General features: G+C 45.7%; 2 protein-coding genes across 10 annotated transcripts in view; one reads left to right on the forward strand and one right to left on the reverse strand.

Annotated features, from left to right (window-relative positions):
* Positions 1–2,145, reverse strand: part of BAG6 (BAG cochaperone 6) — a 28,987-nt gene extending 26,842 nt beyond the window's left edge. For 5 of the 9 annotated variants that reach the window (XM_054975432.1, XM_054975440.1, XM_054975438.1 and 2 more), the window contains exon 1: positions 1,539–1,709. The gene's annotated coding sequence lies outside the window, so the exon portion shown is untranslated. Of the gene's footprint in view, positions 1–1,444; positions 1,505–1,538; positions 1,710–1,966 lie in introns of those variants that run through there. The other 4 variants (XM_054975436.1, XM_054975434.1, XM_054975433.1 and 1 more) reach the window with 3 other exon arrangements.
* Positions 2,146–7,769: 5,624 nt separating this feature from the next.
* Positions 7,770–25,128, forward strand: APOM (apolipoprotein M). The gene is made up of 6 exons (XM_054977644.1): positions 7,770–7,921; positions 13,121–13,263; positions 19,572–19,645; positions 22,492–22,590; positions 23,472–23,512; positions 25,000–25,128. The coding sequence occupies exons 1-5, from the start codon at positions 7,787–7,789 to the stop codon at positions 23,495–23,497; spliced, it is 477 nt and encodes a 158-aa protein (XP_054833619.1). The 5' UTR covers positions 7,770–7,786; the 3' UTR covers positions 23,498–23,512; positions 25,000–25,128.
* The last annotated feature ends 295 nt before the right edge of the window (positions 25,129–25,423 follow it).

A 25,423-nucleotide genomic window follows, 5' to 3' on the forward strand; every position in this document is an offset into this window, starting at 1 on the left:
ATGCTGAAGTATATTATTTATCAACATCACATTTGAATCCTTCTGCCCAGAGGGACACATACACAGTTGACCCACTTTAGATTAGGCAGCAAGGTGATGATTTGCCCAAGACTTCCATTTTTGCCTCCTGATGAAGCAAAGATTTGCGCCCAAGTTTTCCAAAGCCACCGTTCTATCATTATGCTGCATATGTGCTGTCAACATTTATACTGATTGCACAGCAGTTAGCAGAGACCTACTTTTTATTTATGTTACTCTATGAAGTACTATATACCCTTACATTATTATACAGCTTATCTAAACTGCACAGGCAACAAATTCTACTCAATGTCTTCTCTCTGACCGCACATATCTTCATTACCTTACAAAGCAGTACCACAGAGGACACCAGAACACAGCCAATTAAGACCACATTAGCTAAAGCCAGAAGGAACATCCCCTAAGAGGGTTAAACAAGAGGAGATGACCCAGTGAACTTATCAGAGTCTAACAGCAGGAAACCCTCCCCAACAAAAAACACAAATAATTCCCTCCACCACTGCTATGTTACCAGGGCTTACCTACAGACAGGCACAGAGACCAGAGTTTAACCTAGAATGTCAGAGATTTATTTGTTAAATTTTTAATCTTTCTTCCAAGGATCTCAAGACAGTATATATGATTACCTCTTCTTCCATTCTGCCCTCACAACAGCCCTGTAAAGGAATTTAATTACTATTACTTCATGTGTACCCCACCTTTCTCTCCAATGAAGACCCAAGGTGGCTTACATAATTCTCCTCACCTCCATTTTATCTTCACAGGGAGGTTAGGCAGAAAGGATGTGATTAGCCCAAGTTTACCCAGCAAGCATCCATGGCAGAGTGGTGATTCATCCCGATCCTATTCCAACACATTCACCGCTACACTACAGTTTAAACTGCAACTAGCCACAACACAGGGAACAACTCAGCAGAGGGGGGCTTTGAACCTCTGTCTCTCCAGTCCATGTCCAGTTCCCTAACCAGTACAACGCACTGGCTCCTTCTCAAGGCGAAGCTAAAGCTTCAGGGTCAGGAACAGAATTAAAGGGAGAGAAAGAAGAGAGATTTGCCCTTTGCTTCCCACATGCACCACGAATAGCCAAACACTATCTACCACTATGGTTGCCAACTGAATGGAGGGCTTCCTGGAGATTTGGGGGTGTAGCCCAGCGACGGCAGGCTTTGGGGAAGGGAGGGAGCTCAAGCGAGAGCGGGTGGGTGTTAATGCCAAAGAGTCCACAATGTAAAGCAGCCATTTTCTCAAAGAGAATTGATTCCTGCCATCTGGAGATCAGTTGTAATTCTAGCGGATCTCCAAGACCCAGATGGAGGACGGCCACCCTATCTACCACCGCCAAGCTCCGCTCCCTCAATGTACACATTCATATATTAAACTACATATTATGTACAAACGAACCTACACTATTTTTGGAGACGAAAATATCCTCCCCTCTCCTTCTCCACCTCACCCTTTTATTTTTTATCACGAGACCCCCAACATTATTTTCTTCTAACCTGGCCCCGGAGCCTCTCACTTCCCGTCAAGGCAGGGGACAGATTCGCAGCTCCAGAAGGCCACTTCCGCTCAAAGACACAATATTTCCTTTCCTACAAGCGGCCCTCCTAATAGAGATGAAAAACTAGAGGGACGCGTAGTCTGCACATCCGGTAAATAATGGACAGCCGCCATTGGCCACAGACCTACAGCGACGTCGGTCCATCCGTCGGCATCTCTATGGTGAAGGTTACTGAGAGGCATCTACCACCGGAAACGCCGATAATGGCTGAGTATAGGATTGGTTTTCCATCCCACTTTCCGGTCTAATGGAGAGTTTGGGGACCATAAAGATGGCCCATGATAGAGCGACGTCATTATGAGCCAATAAATATCAATTTTTTTCCGGAAGCAACAACTGTGTCACTCTAGTCTCTATGCCACTCACTTGCCTTGTCTCCCAAGATGGCAAAACTTCCGCTTCCTTCGGTGAGAGTACGCAAATAGATAACCGGATTCTTCGGATTTTCCCCCCACCAAGTTTCACACCTGTTAGTTCACGAAGTGCTAAAACGGCCGTTTGGGGGCGAAACCGCCAGCAGCCCGAAGCGTCTCCGACCTCTAAGCGTCGCCGCGTTCTTTAGTGATTCGCAGCTGCGCATGCGCCAGTGTTCAATTAAGCCCGTTTGCTTATTCCCCCCATTTCCCATGTATAGGTGGCTATAATAATTCCTGCTGCTTTATAACAAAGCTTAAGTCGCTGTACCAGCCGGTCTCATTTAACTTCTTCGACTCATCTCTTTACTATACGACTGAGAGCCTCTTTTGATACGTGAACTGAAAAGGCGGAATAACTGAGTTGGCCTATCTAAAGGGGACCGGTGCGCTCTTGCGCACTAGGCATCCAAGCGCGCAATTTTTTTCCCCCGTTGACGCAACAGAAGGGGCTGTGAAGGGAGTGCGCGTGCGCGAACATCCTTCGCGTCTCCTCCGGGCGCGTCTGTCGCTCGGCTAGCGTAGTGAAGCTAGAATGTCCGCCATCAGCGAACGGGGGCGGGAGGGAGGTGTTTGTCCGCCATCTTTGTTTATGGTACCCTGCCCCTAATCCTGGGACAATTGTGGCCGCCATCTTTGTTTAGCCCGTACCCTAGCAATTTATGGAAGAATGGGATCGCTCATATAAAGCTTTAGGACGCACCTACCTTTGGTGGTATCACTAAAGAAATGTCTGCATAACAACTGTCATAAAGACCGAAGTCCAGTTCCTCCCTTAAAGACTAACAAAAATTATTCCAGGAGGTTTTTGAGGCAGAGCAGCTCTAGCTCAGGGAGTGCCATTCTTGAATAAATATTAGTATTTAACAGGGCACTGGAATTCGGTTCTATTTTGCTACAGCACGTCTTTATTTGTGTCATTCTTCCCCATAATAACAACATTCGATTTATGTACAGCCCTTCAGGACAACTTAATGCCCACTCAGAGCAGTTTACAAAGTGTGTTGTTTTTATCCCTACAACGATCACTCGGAGGTGGGTAAAACAGAGAGCTCATAGAAGCTGTGACTGACCCCAGGTCACCCAGTTGGCTTGAAGCAGAGGAGTGGGGAATCAAACCATGTTCTCCAGAATAGACTCCCATCTCTCTTAACCACTACACCAAATTGGCTCCCAGGTTAGTATTGGTTCCCACCCTTATTTTCTGGATGGTAAAGGCGGTACACAAAGTTCGATTCTACTTGGGCCACTCACCCTTTCTTATTTCAAAAGCCAGCTTTAACCGGACATTATTGGGTGTGTGGAGATAATGTTTATAAATTTTACCACCAAATTGGAGAGTATCTTGTTATTTGTCCTGGCTATAACCTCCTAGCAGGATATGGTTTGATTTGCCAACTGGCCATATTAGAAATCGCAGAAATGTGTATGATGCTGCTGCAATGCCAACACTGATTTGGGGGGAAACGTATGGTTGGACAGCAGCTTGTGGGTTTCTTGTCCTCTGTGCCAGCACCGCTACAGTTCTTGAGATGGCTATTTTGAGACTTCAAGCTCTCCTTGAAATCACTAATAAGACCACTCGCTCCCTCAAAAGCTTAGCAGAACAACAAGAAGTTGTCATTCAAGTTATGGTGCTACAAAATGGATTTGATTTTGATTTTTATTAGCCTCCAATGGGGGAATGTGTGCACTAGTGGCAGTGAATGCTGAGAGTACATCCCAAATTATAACTCATCTATTTTTGACCATACTTGACATATTATGAATGTTGCTCATTCAGATAACGGGGAAAGGCCTAATTGGGAATGGCTTTGGAACCGGCTCCCTGATTTTGGAGCATGGTTAAGATCAGGGCTTTTTTTCTGGGAAAAGAGGTGGTGGAACTCAGTAGGTTGCCCTCAGAGAAAATCATCACATGGCTGGTGGCCCCGCCCCCTGATCTCCAGACAGAGGGGAGGTTAGATTGCCCTCCACGCTGCTCAGCGGTGCAGACGGCAATCTCAACTCCCCTCTGTCTGGAGATGAGGGAGCGGGGCCACCAGCCATGTGACCATTTTCAAGAGATTCTGGAACTCCGTTCCGCTGCGTTCCCGCTGAAAAAAAGCCCTGGTTAAGATCATTATAAGAAGTGGCTTCTTATATTGGGGGGAATGTTTTTACTTTTAGGTACAGGATTTTGTTGTGCTATACATTATTGTCCAATGTTTTGTGATGCAGTTTAGTACTCTCTTCAAGCGTCCTGTTGTAGTTGGGAAGGCAGCTCAGTATTATCTTGAAGGTGATAATTTTTTTTATTTGAGTCAGCAAAGCCTCGTAAGAGGGAATATGTTAAGGCAGGGGTGGGCAAATTGTGGCCCGCAGGCCACATGCGGCCCACCAAGACAGTAGAAAAGTGTGATAGGGTACATTTGTCTCATTAAACTGATTCTAAAATTAAATGTGCTTGCAGCTATAGATGATATGAAATTAGCACAATAAATAAATTGAATAAAACTACCACTATTTTATTTAATTTATATTTATTGATTTTTATGATACAATTTATACCTTTTCTAAAATGCAAACTTAACTAATGAATGCAATCATTTTAAAAGGTGCGGCCCTCCGCTAACCTCCGCTCCCACAAAGTGGCCCCCGAGCCAAAACAATTTCCCACCCCTCTGTTAAGGGATTGCAGGCCTGGTTGTTGTAATAGAAGTATTCAAGCTAGAAACTTTAGTTCCTCTTAAAGCATTGTTACACAAAAATACCCTTCTGCCCTTACCCAGATTCTTCAGAGCAAAAGGAAGAGACAGAAAAATCTTTTCAATGATTGTATTGAATATTGCAATATGGGTACCCACAGGGGTCATTTCGTAGAAAAAGAGCTGGAGGAACTCATTAGCATAACTCATTAGCATAACTCATTAGCATATGCCATGCCCCTTGTCATCACCAGAAGTGTGTCATTAGCATAACTGCTTTGCATATGCCATACCCCCTGACATCACCTATCCTGGCTGTCGGACCCAATCCTGGCCATTCAGGGTCGAAATTGGGCCCAAAAGGGCAAAAAGGGGCTGAAAATGGCCAAAATGGGGCCCAAAATGGTCAGGATCGGGCTGCTGCTGAGTGGGAGAGTGATCCACCACCCGTGAGAGGCCCGATCCGGCCCATTTCGGCCCGAATCCGGGCCGAAACGGGCCCAAAATGGCTGAGAGTCAGGTGGGCAGGGCCACCTGACATGTGACCTCTACGGGGAACTACCAGAACTGCATTCCTGTGCGTTCCCCCTCAAAATGAGCCCTGGGTACCCAGCTTTCAAAGGAGCCATGAGTACCAAAGAACATAAAGCTTACAAGCAGTTTTAAAGACATTTTTTTCAGTACAAAAGGAACTGCCTGCAGATTAATTTGCAATTGGTCCTTTGCATACATCTGATCTCTACAGTTCTTTTGACTGGCTACTACTCAGTTCTTTTAGCTAATCTTGCGATTTTGCATCTTATCAATGTAACTTTCTATTCCCCATATTTGGTCACTATCCTTTGCTGACGTTGAATTTCTCACTTTTGCTGACTTCCAAACCATAGAATCAGGGCCGGATCGGGGGGAGGGGGTAGTATGCCCCCTGGCACTGCCAAAGAGGGGGCGCCGGGCGCAGCTGCCAGCCGCCAGGAGCACGCCGGCGGCAGCACCGGCAGCTGAGCGGCCACCCGCCCCATTCGCCTGCCCAGCAGGACAGGGAGTGTGCGGCAAGCTGGCCGCCCCCTCAGCCGGACAGGCGAATGGCACGGAGGACTGGGAGGCTGCCCGCGCCACTTGCCTGCCCCGCTGAGGGGGCGGCCAACTTGCCGCGCACTCCCTGTCCTGCGGGGCAGGCGAATAGCACCGGCAGCCTCCCAGCACTCCATGCCATTCACCTGCCCGGCTGAGGGGGCGGCCAACTTGCTGCACGCTCCCTGTCCTGCTGGGCAAGCAAGTGGCACGGAGGTCTGGGAGGCCGCCCGCGCCATTCTCCTGCCCTGCAGGACAGCGGGCACACGGCAAGCTAGCTGCCCCCTCAGCAGGGAAGGCAAGTGGCGCGGGCGGCCTCCCAGCCACCGGCGCTGCCGCCACTCTGCTGGCAGCACGCCCAACCTGCATGATGACATCACGAAGTGACATCATCATGCAGCGCTGGGAGCGCGTGCGCGCTGTGCGTGCACGAGGGTGGCCAGACTTGGGTTGTCCCGGGTGCCGGGAACCCTAGATCCGGCCCTGGTACCAGCTATACCATCTCTGGATTATTCACTTGTTCATCATCCAACATTATATATGCCATCAGTGTCAGCAATGCCCTTCTGCTCTCTACATTAGACAAACAGGTCAGTCGCTTTGCAAAAGAATGAATGGACATAAATCTGATTTTAAAAGTCACAACATTAAAAAACCAGGAGGAGAATATTTTAGTTTCCCAGGACATTCCATAGCTGACCTAAGAGTAGCAGTTCTCAAGCAGAGAAATTTCAAATCAAAATTATAATATAAGATTGATGAAATTTAGTTTATTTGCAAATTTGGAACAATGGTTCCCCCATGGTTGAATCAGGACATAGGATTTTTCTCACATTACCAATGCTAATTTTCTGTACTTCATACCCATGCTCTATCAAACCAATTACAACATGTATTATAACTAGCTTCCTGACACTCTAATTTACAATACCCCTCCTAACGTTTGCCTGGATTATAAGGACTCCACTCCATGTATCTGACAAAGGGAGTCCTGACTCTCTAAAGCTCATACCCTAGAAATCTAGTTGGTCTTTACAGTACTACTGGACCCAAATCTTGGTTCAGACAGTAGCCAGTTTTGTATATTCTGTACCGTGTATTCTAGCTTGCCAGAGGGTGCCCCAGCTGAGCTTGCCAAAATGATATCTGGTTTGGTGTTGGAAAGCCCAACGCTTTGTCCTTGAGGATTTCAACATCCACACAGAGGCTACCTTGGGCTACATTTAGGACTTCACTACTGCTATGGAAACTGCGTGACTGCCCCAGGTTGTGATAGACCTAACAAAGGTCACACGCTACATCTGCTTTCCCTCCACACCTCAGACAGAGCTGCAGCTTCCTGGTACTCAGTGTGCTGAGGGAGCAAAACTGGGTGAGACATACAATATTGTTGAAGTAAATGAGACAGATCAGATGCCACAGCATGCAAGGACGTGTTTACCCTCTGCTCCCCCATCCTGAATTCTTTTCATGACCTGAAACGGCCCCAGGGAGCTGCTATTTGGCCCACTGGGGAAACACATATGTACAGCTACCCATAGGTTTTAGCATAGCACCCATTTTCTCCAGGAGAACTGGAGTCTGGGGATAAGTTGTGATTCTGGGAGATCTCCAGGCCCCACCTTGACGTTGGTAGCCCTAGAGTGCTGTAAATGGTCACATCGGTTGCCCGATCTGTGGCTCAAACTACAAGCTACACAAGAAAGCCAAACAAAAAGAGAAATACAGCAAACAAGGTCACTGGCCGAACTAACATATGGGAAGTTCCTTCTTAAATCTAATCACTATTTGTTCTACCAGTGGCAGCAACAGCCCCCTAATCACAAAGAGCGCTGGACTTAGTAACCCTCATGCTTCTGCCCACAGACACTATTTGGGGGGTTCTTCCTGGATTTCAGGTTCACCCATAGCGGCAACCAGTGCACAGCCCAAAATGGACTCTAGACCCTGAAGGGCTAAATATTTAACAGGCAGGGAACAAAGGTGAGACTGATGGGATGTAAGTGCAGAACCCGATGCTTGGAGCAAACCTCCCAGCAATGCAGAGCTTGTGGTCCTTTCTCCTCTACTTGTGCGGGCTCCTGGTAGATGTCTTTTCCCTGTGTGAGACACCGGTGAAGCTTCATGCTAACGAGCTAGACCGAGACCAGGTAACTAACCGGGTTACCCTAAGCAGATTTACACCCTTCTAAAAATCTGTTGAAGACAATGGACAGAGGAGGGTGCAGCTCTGCTTCGGACGGTGCCGTATCATCAGGAAGAGATACCGGGGTTAGCAGCAGATGGGAGGCACAGAGCAACTCAGAGCCTTGCTACAAGTGACATTTTACACGTGAAGGATAAAGGATCATTTTCGCAAGTCTTTCTGGGAACTGCAGTTCCTCTTCCCCCACCGCTTTTCCTTCTGTTCCTTCCCCTCGCTGCCTGAAGAGACAGAGAGAGCCTAGGGTAACATCAGCTTTTGCAAATCGTCTTGCTGGGCGGGGGAGGTGGAATGCTCTGGAGAAAGCTGAGAAAGTTCCAGCTGCCTGCCCCAAAGATCATTGAGAGCAGGCTTGTGAATGGAGGAACGATTTGCAAAAGTTGCTGTTGCCGCAGGCTTTCTCTCGCAGCGAGGGGAAGGAACAAAAGGAAAAGGGGTGGGGGAGAGGAACTTCAGTTCCCAGAAAGACTTGCGAAAATGATCCTTTATCCTTCACATGTAAAATGTCACTTGTAGCAAGGCTCTCAGATTCAATCTTTCCTGGCATCTCTAGTCAGTGGTCTCAGAAAGAGAATATATCCACTCGACACTGGGGGGAGGGCAGAAAGGTGCACTATTTCACTATATTAATATTTATTACAAGTTCTTCCTTAACAGTGTAAACAAAACGTAAGGTTGGACACTAATACAGGAAAAGCCTAGACAGATTATAAATAAAGGCTGACCCTAGTCCAACATCCTGTGTTAGCAAAGGTCAGCTAGAAGTCCACTGGCAAAACAAGGATGCAGCCGTCCTCCCTCATTTGATATTCAGAGGCACGTAACTGGTTCATATAGGAATGGTCTGATACATGGGCCTCAGACAGCAAAAGGCTTTAAAGGTAAGAACTGCCAACTTAAAACAGAGCTCAGAAACAGACAGACAACCAGTGAAACTGATTCAACACAGATGTAACAAGTATAATATGTGCTTGCCAGCTGACTCCAAACAACTGTCAGGCAGCCATGTTTTGTTCAAGTTGGAGTATCTGGGGTTTCTTTAAGAACAGCCCCAAATGTGTGTCGTAGTAGTCTAGGCATAACAACAGCAATAACAACAATAACCATGTACTTATATCCTGCTCTTCTGGACAGATTAGTGTCACATTCAGAGCAGTTAACAAAGTCAGTGTTACAACTATTATCCCCACAATATAGCTGGGGAGCTGGGCGGAGAGGAACGGCTTATCCAAGGCCACCAGCGGAGTTCATGGCAGTAGCGGGAACCTGCAGAGTGCTGGCTCAGAACCCAGCCACTTAACCACTATACTACATACAGAAGTGTTGAGATGTTACAGAAGTGTGAATTAATGGCTATGAGCCATTAATAGACTATCTAATCATTTTGTAAAGTCTAAGCTAGCTGCTATCATCTCGTCATGGGGCAATGAATTTATTTATTTACTTTATTTATAGTCCATCTTTCTCACTGAGACTCGAGGATTTAAGTTTGCCATATCCCCACTAGGGCAGCGGATTCCCCACTGCCAGCGGGTGCTTCAGACTGTAACTCAGCTAGCTGGGGGTGGGGCATGGAAACAGAGGGAAAATGGGAAAGTCAGCAGCAGCATCTCAAGGCACCCACATCAGGCTCCGCGCATCACTTCTGGGCACGCGATGAGTGATGTCAGCATGACACCAGTGATATAATGGGATTGCCAGCGAGACCCCAACCAGGGCCGATTCCAGACGACTAACCTGAAGGCGCTGGCATGCCGCCATGTTCCGGATCGTGACGGGGAAAATGCGGTATTTCGCGTTTTCCCCGTCGCGATCCGGAACATGGCGGCATGCAGCGCCTTTAGGTTAGTCGTCTGGAATCGGCCCTGATAAGTCCCTCCATGCCCCACCGCTTGCCAGAGGGGACCTGGCAACTCGATGAGGATTACACAGTATGAGTCAATGCAATCAGTAGGGTAAGGCATCTAATAAGCAATACAATAGCACTAGATTACAAACATTTGAAACAAAGCCAAAAGTACTAGGTGTAGTATGTCAAACAATGCAGAACAGTTGTATTGCAAAAGTAGAAAGCATTGTAGTAAGTGCAGAATAAAGCATATAACAAACATATACCATAACAAACACATACCATACATAGTGGCATATCCTGCAATCCTGTTCCTTTTATAAAGTCATCTTCCGGGGCCATTCAAGTATAGTATAGCCCTATTACCTTTATAAAAATGCCTTCCAGAACAATTCTTACATACTTTGCAGAATGTCAGAAGTGAGGACGCCTTTCTGACCTCCACATGCAGGCTATTCCACAAGTTGGGAGGCACAGCAGAGAATGTAGATGGTCCTCACCAGAAATTGAGTCAATAAATACATTATCTCAATAGATGCCATTCCTTTACACCACAAACATAATGTACCTGATAAAGTTATTCCCATTTTCTCACAATGTATTATATTTTGTCTTAACAGGACCTGTCTGTATATTGTGACGCTAGTCTGAAATGGATGGAGCTGTCACAATTTTTCCAGTTTGAAGTAATTAATGTCGCTAAAATTAGATGACTCATGATCTGCTTTAATTACTGTTTCTTGGGGATAACCTAGTGACATGATTTTTTGATTATGTAGTATAAAATATCCGGTAATTTCCAGAACTATTCTTAATGACTACTTCTTAGAGTTCGTTGCTTATGGACAAGTCCAAGTGATATGGGGGGAAATTTCACCATCCGTAGTTTTGTATCTCAAATACCTATCCTGCTTTTGCTTGTTTTTATGTTTGAAGAATGTGGATTTTATGTTATGGGAATGAGGTCTGGTAACCTGGGCCGTTTCCACACTACTCATTTTCATTCAGAATGTCGCGGAACATTGCGAAAAAAACGCGGAAGATAGCATTTTCTCACGTGAGTTTTGTGCAACATTGCGCAAAACTCGCGTGAGAAAACACTATCGTCCACGTTTTTTTTCGCAATGTTCCGTGGCATTCCAAATGAAGGTGAGTAGTGTGGAAACAGCCCTGCTTTGCCAAAGATATTTTAAAATATTTTCAAAATACCAAACACTACTGGCTAAGAAGCACCTTTTGAGTCTTGAAATGCCCTGTTAACAAATATTTAAGGGAATACTTTTTGATGTGGTATGATGCCTGTCAATTTCCTACAGCTACCCCGTTAGGCTGAGGAAGAGTATCTAGCCCAAAGTTACAAAGCTAGATTTATGACACAGTGGAGATTTGAACCCGGGTCTCTCACATCCTAGTATGACACACTAACCACTGTGCCATGCTAATTCCTATAGCATATAAGCTTCCATCTCAAGTTGTTTTTCTCTCTTACATTTTGTTGACATTTTTACTAATTTTTTTCTCCTCAGTAATACCTCCCCAACAAGGCCAAACCATTTAATTCCAGTACGAACATGCTCAAGATGTTACAGTGCCTGAGAAAAATACCACTAGTGCCTGATTCTCATTTATGGACAATGGGCACAATCCGCTGGGAAGTTCTTCTGCGAATTGAAATGAACAAAAGCTCCATTCATTTAAAAAGCTCAAGCAAATGTTTTGGGGTGGTTGTTTTTCTGGACAATTGCCAGAAAAGCAGAAGCTAAGCCCATGCCTGCCCCGCCTGCTGCCTCTGGCTATATTTTTTTGGCTGCATTTTTTGTGAACAGCCCGTTTTTATTTTAGGTTCCATCACCAGACCTACCCAAACTTCTGGGCTTGGCTTTGGGGCCCCTGCAAGAACATTCGGTAACCACATATGAAGCTGTGTGACCGCAAGTCAGCTCATTGGGCCAGCCTGCTCAGCCTTGTCAGCAGCTCTTCGAGAACTCAGGCAAAGACTTTCCCAACACTTGCGAAAACCCATTGTGGCAAATCGCTCCCCGGGGGCCCTTACAGTCAGGAAAGTGGTATGAAGGACAGGACTTAATTCCCTTTCCTCTCACCATATTCCTATGGATTGCCAATTCCGGGTTGGGAAATCCGTGAATATTTGGAGGCAGAGCCCAGAAAAGTGGGGTTTAGGGAGGTAAGGGAGATCAGAAAGGATGTGATGCCACAAAGTCCACCCTCTGAAGCTTCCATTTTTTAATCCAGTAACACCTTAAAGACCAACAAGGTTTCCCTGAAGGGACCTTGCCTCTTGAAAGTTGATACCCTGGAAATCTTGTTGGATTTAAGGTGTCACTGGACTCGAATCTTGCTGTTCTACTGCAGACCGATATGGCTACCCACCTGAAACTGTTTTATCCAGGAGACTTGATCTCTGTAGCCTGGAGCTCAGTAGTGATTATGGGAGAACTCCAGGCCCCACCTTGAGCTTGGCAATCTGACGTGGTCCTGATCCAACTCAAGCCAGGTGCGTGTCTGATTTTTAGAGAATGATTTGTGGAACTCATCTGTTCGAATGCATTGCCAAGATCCCTTTGCCCGAGATGCCAGGGACTGAACCTGGGACCTTCAACACTCAAAATAGGCGGCCTACCACTGTGTCACAGCTCCCACCCCACAACGGAATCCCCCACCCACCCAATCCTCTTTGGCTTCTGTCCTGGGACCCAGAAACTCACTTCTACCCCTCAGCCTTGTTTGCATACCAGATTTATTGTCTTTGGAGAGATGTCCAGAGTCTCACTGAGTTATGGTTCCAGCTTATTGAGCGGAGGTGGGCATCAGTACAATGGAGTCTAGGAAGGGGTTAGAATAGCAAGACCCATGGGCACCTCTGCTCTGGTCTGGGCATGCTGCTTGGCAATCCTGACTGTCATTATGGTTGATGAGTACATGGGACAGGGTCTTTTCAGTCATAGTCTCTAGACTATGTTCCTCATCATCATATAATTTAAACTCTTGACGTCTGCTTTTTCTAGAGAAAAACAGTGTGGGGATGGAAGAGTGTTCAAAAGGAAGTGGTAGGGGAGGATGTGATAAGCTAAATACTCACCTGCTGCTTTTCCACTGCTAGTCCTCCCCATCCCCTAAGCCATAGTTCCTCCTATGGGCTCCAGTTCCAGACATGGCAAAGAAAACGCATCAGGCATGGAGACATCTAGAACCCTCACCCCTATTACTTCTCAGCTGAAGGTCGCCTGAATCCCGTCATTTGGCTCTAAATGACTGTCTCCTGATTTCCTTTTGCAGTACTTTGGCAGATGGTTCTTCATAGCTGCAGCTTCATCCTCCCCCTCCTCACTGGAGACCTTCACCACTACTGACAGCATCATGTTTAGTATGACTCAGAGCGACAACCCAGAGCGGCTACAACTGAGGGCTGCCATTCGACTGTGAGTCCCCCATCTTTTTTCTGGCCTCTATGCCCCGTCACACCTCATCCTCTAGATTGTGGAACGAGCATGGTGTAGTGGTTAAGGTGGCAGAATAAGATCTAGGAGAACCAGGTTCAAATCCCCACTCCGCCATGGAAGCCTGCCGGGTGACCCTGAGCCCATCACAGTCTATCAGCCTAACCTCCCCTTTCAAAGTTGTGAGGATAAAGTGAAGGAGGGGAGAATGAAGTTGTAAACTGTTGTGGGTCTCCGTTGGGGAGAAAAGTGGGATGTAAGACAAGTAAAAATAAAAATAAATCTTTCCAGCCATCCAACATTTAACTGGACCAAAGTGTTCTAAGATGGCACATGAGTATCAATGATAAGTAAGAGAGCTTTTTAAAATTTGCAGAACGGAGAGCACCTGGGGCAGAAAATTAAAATGGAATCCACTTTGAGAGATATTTATATTCTTTAACAGTTATAGGAAAGCCCCCATGCATTCACCAAAATTGACACCAAGGGCCAGTCTCATGGCTATAATTTAGGCTTTTGCAACAAGGGAGAACCCTCAAGTTTGTTGGAAAATATGATTTGTTAAAAAATTAGGGCTTAAAAATACTAAACCAAACAAGACACAGTAAGAACACACATGCAAAGTCTGGGTTGCATTAGAGGTTGCTCGCTGCAACTGCCCCACAAAAATGTAGCCTGCATGTGCAGAAGCTGGAAGGTGGGGAAGGCGAGAAGTCCCAGCCAGGGAAGTGGAGGCTGATGAGCAAGGTGGGGTTTCCTCTGCCCCACAAGTCCTCACAGGTCATTTTAATTAGTCAAGTGGGGTGCCCAGGGAGAGGAGAGGGATTCTGCTACCTCAGTTGAGATCCCTTAACCCTGCAGGAAAATGTCAGGGAGTCAGAACAATTTTCGTTTATCACCGCCCCCCCCCCTTGCAAAATGCATCAAAGGCTGAGGGTTGCGCAGGGAAAGGGATGCTGTTCACCTGCCGTCAGGTAACTCTAGCAGCAAAAAGTAATATACACGCAGGAGTTCTCAGCCAACTGATGCTGGGTGTTAGGGCGGAGGGAGGCAAGTGGCCTCTGCTTCCTTTTTGCTTCAGGCTTGGGCCTAAGGGTGGAGAAAGGAACTGGGCATTCCCCTCCAAGATCCACACTGCTAATCTCACTTACCCTCCGAAGTGGGATCCCTCCCACCCACCCTTCATTTTATTCTCACAACCCTATGTGGAAAATTAGGTTGAAAGTCACAGACTGGTTTAACACCACCCCTGTGCTTTCATGGCAGAGTAGGGATTTTATCCTGGCTCATGTCTAGATGGCCTCTTCGTAAGTTGCAGAATCCTTGGGTTTGTGTTGGGCAATGACAATGAAGCAGACTTTCAATGGGAGTTTTGTGCCGCCCAGATTCACACAAGATTTCCTCCCCCCTCTCACAACTGGGGCATGTAGGCAGAATCAGCAGATCCCTCACCCTCTGCACTGTTTTGTCCTCTTCAAAGCATCTCATGAGCCTGGTTTGGGTTCTGTTTGCTAAATCACATTATTTATGTGCAGGGCTTTTTTTTCTGGGAAACGAGGTGGTGGAACTCAGTGGGTTGCCAGCACAGGGGGCAACTCTTGGTGGGAGGTGGTGCCCCTGGTACCACATGTGCACGTGCAAAGTGCACACATGCTCCCAGGGCCAATGACATCACTTTGGGTCAGCTGGAACAAGGGGGAAGTTTTTAAAAGTTTAAATCACCCTCAGCAAAAATGGTCACATGGCTGGTGGCCCTGCCCCCTGATCTCCAGACAGAGGGGAGTTTAGATTGCCCTCCACGCTGCTCCAGCAGCTCGGAGGTCAATCTAAACTCCCCTCTGTCTGGAGATCAGGGGGGCGGGGCCACCAGCCATGTGACCATTTTCAAGAGGTTCCGGAACTCCGTTCCACCACATTCCAGCTGAAAAAAAGCCCTGCTTATGTGGCTGCATAAATGTTTTGCACTGGAATCTGTAGCATCTCCATGAGGTACTTTTAACGAAGAGAAAATGGCATTCAGGAAAAGGTAGCCACTGCTTCTCACTGTGCCTTCCATTCATGAGGAGAAAAGGTCATGTGTAATGGGAGTTTCAAAACGCCCATTAACTGCTTCAGAGTCCTTGTACTGTAAGAGGACTTTGTAATCTGTACATTTATTTAATAATTTACTTCTATTTACCTCATTTATGCCCCACTGTTCTACCCAATGAGGATCCAAAGCAGTTTGCATCATTTTTCTTTCCTCCATTTTATCCTCACAACAACCCTGTGAGGTAAGTTAGGTTGAGAGTCACGCTGGCATTCACTCCTAGTAACCCATGGTGGGCAGGGGGAAAGCTCCCAGGCCAGAGGTCACACTTTCCGAGGAAGTCCTTTGGATCTCTGACGATAATACCCATATTCATGTTTCACCATCTCCACACACATCTCTTCAGCCAGATGTTCAAATAATCCACTCCCCATAAATGGGCCACTCATCCTCTCTGTAGTAAATCCAGCCCCTATCCATTCATTACTTTTTGAGGAAAGGCAGGGCAAGGAGTTGACAAGGAAGGGTGGAACAAAAATCTACAGCAATAATATATGATGATACTCTGTGGTAAAGTTGTTGGGCGACAATGAATGCTTTAATTTGGAAGCTTTCCATGACGAATGGGAATTAGTACGTTTAAACATGTACGGCATCGGTAGTTACTGGAAAGAAGGCATGTGTCATCCAGCAGCCTTAGAAACAGAACTAGATATTGTTCATGAAGTGCATTTTTATCCTTCCTTTCCTTAATGAAGCTTAGAGCAGCAGACATTGTTCTCCTGTCCTTCCTCCACTTTATCCTTATAGCAATGCTGTGAAGTAGCTAAGGCTGAGAGAGGATGAAGGGCCCAAGATCATCTAATGTTTCGTGGCAAGCAAATTTTCAAAGTTGGATCTCCATGGTCCTAGTCCAACACTCCAATTACTCTACAACAGCTAGCATGGTGTAATGTTTAGAATGCCAGACAGTGTTGCCAACTCTAGGTTGGGAAATTCTTGAAGATTTAGTGGTAGAGCCTGGAGAGAGCAGGATTTGGCAGATTATAAGACTATAAAGAGTATGACCTTCAAAGCAGCCATTTTCTCCCAGGGAACTGATCCCTATAGTCTGGAGATCAGTTGTAATTCCAGGAGATCTTAAGGCCCCACCTGGAGGCTGGCAACCCTAGTGGTCAGATTAGGACCTAGGACAACCAGGTTTGAATTGCTGTTCTGCCATGGAAGCTCACTAGGTCGACCTTGTACCCATCCCAGTCTCTCAGTTTAGCCTATCTCCTGGAGTTGTTGTGCAAATGAGGAGGAGGAGGGAAGAATGATGTGATAAGTTGCTTTGGCCCTGATTAAGGAGAGTATCAGGATATAAATTAAAAATGAGTATAAAGATACACTCCACCACATTGGTTCTCTTTGTGGTCTTATATGCTCCCTCTCACTTCCTTTCACACCCCCTGCTATGAAGGAAGACTCCCCATGCATCTGACGGAGAGAACTTGATTCTCGAAAGCTTATGCTACAATAAAATTGGTTAGTCTCAAAGGTGCTACTGGACTCTTTTTGATCTTCCTGGTTTAGAAAGTCTTCAATCTAACTCCAATTTGTTGTGATGTCTGAATGCGGGCGCTTTAAAATATTGGGCTCATTTCTTTCATACTAACCAAGATTCAAACCCAGGATTTTAACTATGGTTTAAAATCCAATTTGTGTGAAAGAAAATCTCTAATGTATTAAGGTGCCTGTATTCCAATGTCATGATAAACTGGAGTCAGATGAAACCAGGAAGGTTTTACTCTTCCCATATATGTAAGAGACCGAGGGTAGAGGGAGATTGTGAGCCCTCCACCCAAAAAAGCCAGGGTTGTGCTTCTCAATAACAAACTGGTTTGTTTGTGACAAATGCAGCTTTGTGGGAAAGCGTTTTTTCAAAAGTTTGTTGAGACTCTTTCTGTGAACAAGTCTCTGATCATTGTATTGCACTTTTGACTTTTACTTTTGTGCCACAATGAACTGTTTTTGATTTATTTTTCCCCTCTATGCCGAACTGCTTAGATTTTATTGTAAGTCATTTGGAATATTATGAAAGATCCAGAGGAGTTGAATCCTCTATAATTTCCTGCAGAACCATCTAAGGTTGCCAACCTCCAGGTAGAGCCTAGGGAACCTCCTGATCCCATTTTATGTTAACCACCAGCCTACCAAGGGCTGACGAGAGGAATTTTTTAAAATGGTGCTGCGCCAGTGACATGTTACAGTCAGTGGATACCTGGGAGTAAGGTTGCCAGCCCCCAGGTGGGGCCTGGAGAGCTCCCGGAATTACAACTGATCTCCAGACTACAGAGATCAGTTAACTTGGAAAAAAATGGCTACTTTGGAGGGTGGACTCTATGATATTATACCCTACTGAGCTCCCTCAGCTCTCCAAACACCACCTTCCCCAGGCTTCACCCCCAAATCTCCAGGAGTTTCCCAACCCTACCCGGAAATGATGTCACGTTGCTGGCGTGATGACAAAGCAACACTCTAGGATTAGGGCAAAAACACAGATTGTTGCCCAAATCCTAGTGTCGCCTCGACATCATGCCAGCAACATGACATATATGCATAGGGTTGTCAATTCCAGATTGGGAAATTCCTGGCGATTGTGGGGTAGAACATGGGGAAGGGCTGCAGCAGGATATTAAAACATACAGCTACGTTGGGAATTACTGGACTAGGGCTTGATTGAAGACTAGGAGTATAAAGTGAGACTAGGAGTATAGAGTGAGTATAAACGGGCACTTCTCACAGTGGAGGGTGGTGAGCAGTGGGGTGCCACAGGGGTCGGTATTGGGTCCAATGCTTTTTAACTTGTTTATTAATGATTTGGAATTGGGATTAAGCAGTGAAGTGGCTAAATTTGCAGATGACACGAAATTGTTCAGGGTGGTGAAAGCCAGAGAGGATTGTGAGGCACTCCAAAGGGATCTGTCGAGGCTAGAAGAGTGGGCATCCATGTGGCAAATGAGGTTCAATGTAGCCAAGTGCAAAGTAATGCACATTGAAACCAAAAATCCAAAATATAAATACAAGTTGATGGGGTCTGAACTGGCGGAGACTGACCAAGAGAGAGATCTTGGAGTCATGATAGATAACTCACTAAAAACGTCAGCACAGTGTGCGACTGCCATAAAACAAGCTAATGCTATGCTAGGGGTTATTAGGAAAGGGATTGAAAACAAATCAGCCGGTATCATAATGCCTCTGTATAAATCGATGGTGAGGTCTCATTTGGAGTACTGTGTACAGTTCTGGTCGCCACACCTTAAAAAAGATATCATAGCACTGGAAAAAGTACAGAGAAGGGCAACTAAAATGATTAAAGGGTTGGAACACTTTCCCTATGAGGAAAGATTGAGGCGCTTGGGGCTCTTTAGCCTGGAGAAAAGACGACTGAGGGGAGACATGATAGAGGTTTACAAGATAATGCACGGGTTAGAGAAGGTAGAGAAAGATGTGTTTTTCTCCCTTTCTCACAATACAAGAACTCGTGGGCACTCTATGAAATTATTGAGCAGTCGGGTTAGAACAGATAGAAGAAAATACTACTTTACACAAAGGGTGATAAACACATGGAATTCGTTGCCACAGGAGGTGGTGGCAGCTACAAGCATTGCCAGCTTCAAGAGGGGACTGGACAAATATATGGAGCAGAGGTCCATCAGTGGCTATTAGCCACAGGAGATAGATGGTATTCTCTTTGTGGGGAGGTGGTGCTCTGTTGTCTTGGTGCTGGAAGGAAGGCAGTGGGAGGGCATCTGGTGTCCTGGCCTCACTGACAGTCCTTTAGATGGCACTGGATTTCTAGCCACTGTGTGTGACAGAATGTTGGACTGGATGGGCCACTGGCCTGATCCAACATGGCTTTGCTTATGTTCTTATGTTCTTATGTTAGGAGTTCATTGGATGATTTTGGGCCAGTCACTCTCATCTTAACCTAACTCACAGGTTAGTTCTAAGGATCAAAAGGGAGGAAGGAATAACCAGGTACATTGCCTTGAGCTCCTTGAAAGGGCAGGATGATATACAGACAGACAGAGGGTGTGATGCTTTTGTTTTTAAATTGTCACTAAGCTTAAGTCACTAAGGAAATAAGCTTCTGTTGGTTTTTTTATTATGTTGTAAACTGTTTGCAATCCATTCTTGATGTGGGGGCAAACAGTCTATAAATTTGTAAATAAATACATACATGCACACATTAATTTCTTCCTTGTCTCTTTTACAGGAAAACAGGCCAGTGTGTTCCCCGGTCATGGATTTACTTGCTTATGGAGCTGAGTGCTGATCTAACTACAGAAGGTAAAATGCTTACTTCCCCTTCCCCTGTTGTCAGAGCCAAGCTCAGAAGGATTCCATGCTATAGCCTGAGTGAGAAGGTAGATTTATTGAAGGAATTAATATCCGGAAACTCCGTGCACTATAGTATGCTGCAGAAAAGCAAACATAATGTAAGGTTAACATAGTTGCAGATAAAATTAACTCAGATTCTAAACTAAATGAATAATTGATGTGAAAAATCAGTCCCAAAAGGTAGAATGTATAAGTGATTGAGCAATCACTCCTGTACCAAATCTCTGAAGTTTAATGAAATACCGTCCGTCCAACAGGTAAAGCAATTGATCATTTGCAATTTATTCGTCCAACAGGTAAAGCAATTGGTCATTTATAAATGATCTACCTGCTGGATTGATGCTATTTCATAAAGTTTTGGGATTTCTACCTCCATTATTTGCCCTAATTCCAGGAAATATATATGGTTCTCCAGGGCTTTTTTTCAGCAGGAACACGGTGGAACGGAGTTCCGGAACCTCTTGAAAATGGTCACATGGCTGGTGGCCCCGCCTCCTGATCTCCAGACAGAGGGGAGTTTAGATTGCCCTCCGTGCCGCTCGGTGGCACGGAGGGCAATCTAAACTCCCCTCTGTCTGGAGATCAGGGGGTGGGGCCACCAGCCATGTGACCATTTTCTCCGAGGGCAACCCACTGAGTTCCACCACCCCTTTTCCCTGAAAAAAAGCCCTGTGGTTCTCTAATCCTCACAACAGCCATGTGAGGTATGCTAGGCTGAGGGAAAGCAATCGACCCAAAGTCACCCAGCAAGATTCTTGGCGGAAAAGAGACTGAATCCAGAGCTCTTCATTACCCATTACAACACAGAGCTTTCTTTCTATAATGACTAGCGGTATGACATAATCTGTTTTATTGTTTTGGTTCACATAATTGGTGCATAGTGAAAATACATAGTTTTTATTTCAGAAATGTATTTTGTATGGTCTTCTCATTCATGATGCATACTTTGCTGTCTTTTAACGTGAAAAATGTGAGGGTGTCTGTAGAACTAACTGCAGTTGCTTGGATCCCTACGATCTAGTTTACTTTTCTTGAATGATGTTGACAAGATCCCGGGGAATATGAAAACAGCAACGGTGATTTAGAACTATGACCTTCGTGCCTCATAAAATCTTGTGGTGAGGTAGTAAGACCTCTGATCCAGAGAACAATGAATGCTTCTTCATGAAGGAAAAAACTGGAAATGAATCCAGATAAAACGAAGATGGTGCTGGTTAATAAGGTGTGTGCAGTGATCAAGGTAGTTAACCCCATTATTGATGGGGCACAACTATCATAGAAGGACTCCTTGGGAGTTCTATGGGCTCCATGCCTCCTTTTTAGAATAACAGGTTAACACAGGAGCAAAAATTGATTTTTCCCAGCAACATTTAGTTCAGAATTTGCCCCCATTTCTGTAGATATCTGATGACACTATTCCATATGAGGTTAACTTTAAGGCAAGATTACTGTAACATGCTGTACATGGAGCTGCCCTTGAAGATGATCCAGAAACTTCAACTGGTGCAGCCTATTTGCCTGTTGGAACCACAAAACACTAGTCCTGAAGTCTATTCACTCTCTGCCTGTGTGTTTCCAGGTACAATTTAAAATGTTGGTGCTTACTTTTAAACTCCTTCATGACCTGAGGTCCACATGGAGGACTATTTCTCCTGATAAGACCTTGCACAGCAATTATGCTCCCCACAACAGTAACTGCATTCCTTGCCTAATATGCGCCCCTGCTCTTGAGGTCTAGGCCCTTCTGTTGCTGCTCCGGTGTGATGGAATAGTCTCCTAGAAAGGGTGAGGCTGGCCTCTACCCTAGAGGACTTCCGGTAAGGCTGTAAAACACTATTGTTTAAAAGAGCTTCTGGTGCAGCTTAAATGTGCTTGTGCTTCATTATTTTGATTCGCTGTTTTGGTTGCTTTTTAATCGCTTGTTTTAACAATGGTTTATTTATTTATTTCAAATTTCTATTCCGCCCTTCCTGAGAGCGGGCTCAGGGCGGATAACAACATATTAAAATACAAAACAAAATAAAAACATATTAAAATACAATAAAAATCCATACATATTTAAAACAGGATGGGAGGGTTACAATTTTATACACTCTCCCTTTTTTTTTCCAGGCCAGTGGAGGCCCAGCTTCAGCCATATGCCTGGCGGAACAACTCTGTCTTGCAGGCCCGGCAGGATAGTAGGTCCTGCTGGGCCGATTTCAGCAGACCATTCCACCAGGTGGGAGCCAGGACCGAAAAGGCCCTGGCTCTAGTCGAGGCTAGGCGGGCCTCCTTGGGGCCAGGGACCAATATTAGTTTTAATATTAGTATTTTATTTGTTTTGACCTACCTTGAGTCCTGACTGAATGTAGAAAGGTTTCCATTATGAATTCTTGCAATAAATCTACCTCCACATAGTTATTGAATATGGCTTATTCTTTACTCTGCTTGACTGCAGCTATCTTGGCAGGCTAGATTAGTCCCTGATAGACCAAAGGGAGAGGAGTATTCAAGCATGGCGTTCTCCCACTTTCCTTTTGAAGATATACAATCCTGACAGACGATTGTCTCTAAATCCAACCTTTCAGGTCGGCCCCACATGCGGACAGAGTTGTTCTCTACCAGATGTCCTGACTTCATTATGGTCAAGGAAACAGATAAAGACTATGAGAGGATCCTCCTGTACTGTGAGTTGTCAAGATTTCTGGGTCCAGTGGATAAGGAGCGGACTTTGATAGGCTAGGGGTTCAAGAGCCAAAAATCCTGGGTTCTTGTCTTAGGCCTGAGCTGTAACTCATTTCTTCCCCTCCCAGCCCGTACCCTCCATCCTGCTGAGAACTGTATCGCTGCTTTCAAGAACCAAGCTTCCTGCTTTGATATGAATGAATTCCTGCTGGTTCCTAGAACTCAGAGTAAGTAGTTCGTGAATCGGGTATGGACAAGGTATTACTTTCCCACCCTAAGGACCGGCCCTGCAGCCTGGTGGAAGAGACCACTGTAAACTTTTCAAAGTGACACGATGAATTCCATTTGTTTCTTCACAACCCGCAGCCAACACTTGACGGCGCTGGGTGCAAATGTAGCTGCTTGAAGGGCTACTCTTCCTCCTTTCCCCTGCCAACCCAGAAGCTTAAAAGGAATGTGAGGACTGGAGCATCTGTGCCAGGGGGAAGTGCTCAGGCAGGCAGGCCCTTGAATAGCTAGGGGTGGAGGGAGGCATTCCACATCCTTGCTCATAGCCTTTTCTGAAAGTAGTCACCACCCTGGGTTAAACAACCATATTTGTCACAAACCGCCTTGAATCTAGACAGGCGGAACATTCATTAGCCAAGCATGTGCCTTACAGTCACACGAATCGTCAGTCACCTGCTTCAGTGCCATCAAACAAGCACAGCGGGAGAGCTTTGCTCAGATGCTTTCCATACACCCTACGGACGTCAAAGTCTTCCTCCTTTCTCCCCTCAAATCAACAGCTCTTTGAAAAAATGTTGCTTCAGTAACTTGATGGGGAAATTGCATGTTTGCTTCATGTTCTCATTTCATGATGTCCCTCGTTTATTGCGCAATCCTACATATGCAGGTATTCCAGTCCAAGCCCATTGCGTAGGCTTAGAGACTGGAGTGATTCTGCACAGGACTGCAGCATCAGAAGTCCCTGCGTATCTTGTCACTGTGTTGAAAGGTTATGCCAGGCTAGCTGAAATGCTTGTCTGGATTCCTAAGGCCAGAGGCACACCAAAAGTGCTGGAAATTCCTGCTATAATAACCATTCCACTTCTGCTCTCTCTCCCAGGCGCCTGTGAATTTCAAGAATCTTGAACTTAACACTCTTAGGTAAGATGAACCCTCCTGCCCCACTGCACACCTACAATTTCCCCCTCCCAGCTAGAATTACACTCATCCTGTTCTAAGGGCCAAACAAGACCTGAGACAGGGGAATCGTCATTAGGATCTCCCTTGTTCATTATACATCATGAATAGCCATCTGTATCTTTTTATTCTCAGGGCAAATAGCAGTGCGTGGTGGGTAGGAAGCATTTAAACTGAAAAAAAGGGGGCCAGGGAAAGGAAGGGTTATTATGCCCACAGCATTCATCAGAATTTCTTCCCTTTCTCCACCATGGCTATTAATAATTTTAAGAACCACAAGGTGCTTGTAATTCTGATGGTGGGTTTGGGGTGGAATGGCTCAGCAAGAGATAGTCTGATAGACATGCAGAAGAACCCACATTCACTCCTCAACTGCTCCAGTTAAAAGGCTCAGCTAGCCTGTGCTGCTGCCAGTTGGAATGAACAACCTTGATAGACCAAAAGTCTGGTTCACTATGAGGAAGCCTCATGGGTCCATTTCCTGTGGCATGTCTCATGAGGCCTGTAAAAGAGCCACGTATTTAACAGCCTGTTTTGTTCGTTTAGATCCAGGACTTCCAAGCTACATTCCAAGGGGCCCTGGGGTTCCTGCAGAGCTTGTGTTTTCTCAAAGAGCACAAATGGCAGATTACAGTCTTGCAAGACAGCTTGCCTTGGTCTGCCCCTGGAATGCTTAACTGCAGGGTAGCGTTATCGGGTGTGTTCTTGGTCACATTCCCAGTTCAAGTGGGTCAACAATGAGGGCTTGACAGGCCTGACTTGCATAGCACATGAACTAAGTATGCGCCCTAGAACATACCCAGAATTGATGTATTGTCGAAGGCTTTCACGGCCGGAGAACGATGGCTGTTGTGGGTTTTCCGGGCTGTATTGCCGTGGTCTTGGCATTGTAGTTCCTGACATTTCGCCAGCAGCTGTGGCTGGCATCTTCAATGCCAAGACCACGGCAATACAGCCCGGAAAACCAACATACCCAGAATTCTTCTGGGCGCACTAGTCACCATGGGATGAGTTCCTTGACAGGAGAAAGTCTGAGGGAATGCAAATCTGTTTTTCACTCTGCTTCCTGACAAATTATTGAGGGCTGTGGGTATACCACAATCACATGATCAACACACAGGTCAAGCCTAGAAATTTGGTGATGGGAACAAAATCCAGCTTTGGACATACTGCATTTTGTGGCCACGTCTCTAGTCCACAATGGATAAGGGTGCATCGTGGTTAGCTTTGAAAAGAGTGGAAATGCACTTGCAAGGACAGGAAGGAACGAGCCCTCGAGCCACTCCCTGCATTCTTTCTACACTATGCTATCGTATCTTCTATAGACTGGACAGTTCGAGTTCTCAGCTGCTCACCCAACCAATGAACTATGAAGTCTCAGATCCTGTCATATCAATTTGCTTCATTTCCTCATTCTCCCCCCCCCCCCTTTCCTCTTGTTTTCTCATCAGCTTCAAACCCACTGTGGCAGGAATTAATCATCCATTGAAGTTTACTTGCCTTGATCAATTGGAGAAGCAGTTGTCTTTGACGTTGTTAAATAAAATTCCTTTTCTGATGGTCAAAACAAATAGTTATAAAAGATGCTGTTATGTTCAGACTTTTCTCAGTAGAGCCCAGGAAAGAATGATGGTAGTCAAGGTAATCAAGACTGGATCAAAAGGCTGAGTGGTTTCTGGTTGAACGCTGGAGAAAAATGGGCTGAGTGCATTAAACCGTGTATTGCATTGCATGGAGACACATCAGGACCAAAAATCCCAGGTGATTCTTTAATGCCATTGTCATGCACACGGGGGCTCAGTTTCGATAGAGACCGCTGTGCTAACATAAAACATCTACGGTGCCATTTTCCTGACCTGAAATAACCTTGGGAGC

This window comes from Eublepharis macularius, chromosome 4, assembly GCF_028583425.1.
Source record: "Eublepharis macularius isolate TG4126 chromosome 4, MPM_Emac_v1.0, whole genome shotgun sequence".
NCBI classification, from domain to species: domain Eukaryota; kingdom Metazoa; phylum Chordata; class Lepidosauria; order Squamata; family Eublepharidae; genus Eublepharis; species Eublepharis macularius.

What these genes read in the sequence shown, in the direction of transcription:
- APOM (XM_054977644.1), top strand. Translation starts at nt 7,787, where the DNA reads ATGCTTGGAGCAAACCTCCCAGCAATGCAGAGCTTGTGGTCCTTTCTC. An exon ending in ACGAGCTAGACCGAGACCAG is followed by an intron (nt 7,922 to 13,120) that starts GTAACTAACCGG and finishes TTCCTTTTGCAG; the next exon opens with TACTTTGGCAGATGGTTCTT. An exon ending in GCTGGTTCCTAGAACTCAGA is followed by an intron (nt 22,591 to 23,471) that starts GTAAGTAGTTCG and finishes TCTCTCTCCCAG; the next exon opens with GCGCCTGTGAATTTCAAGAA.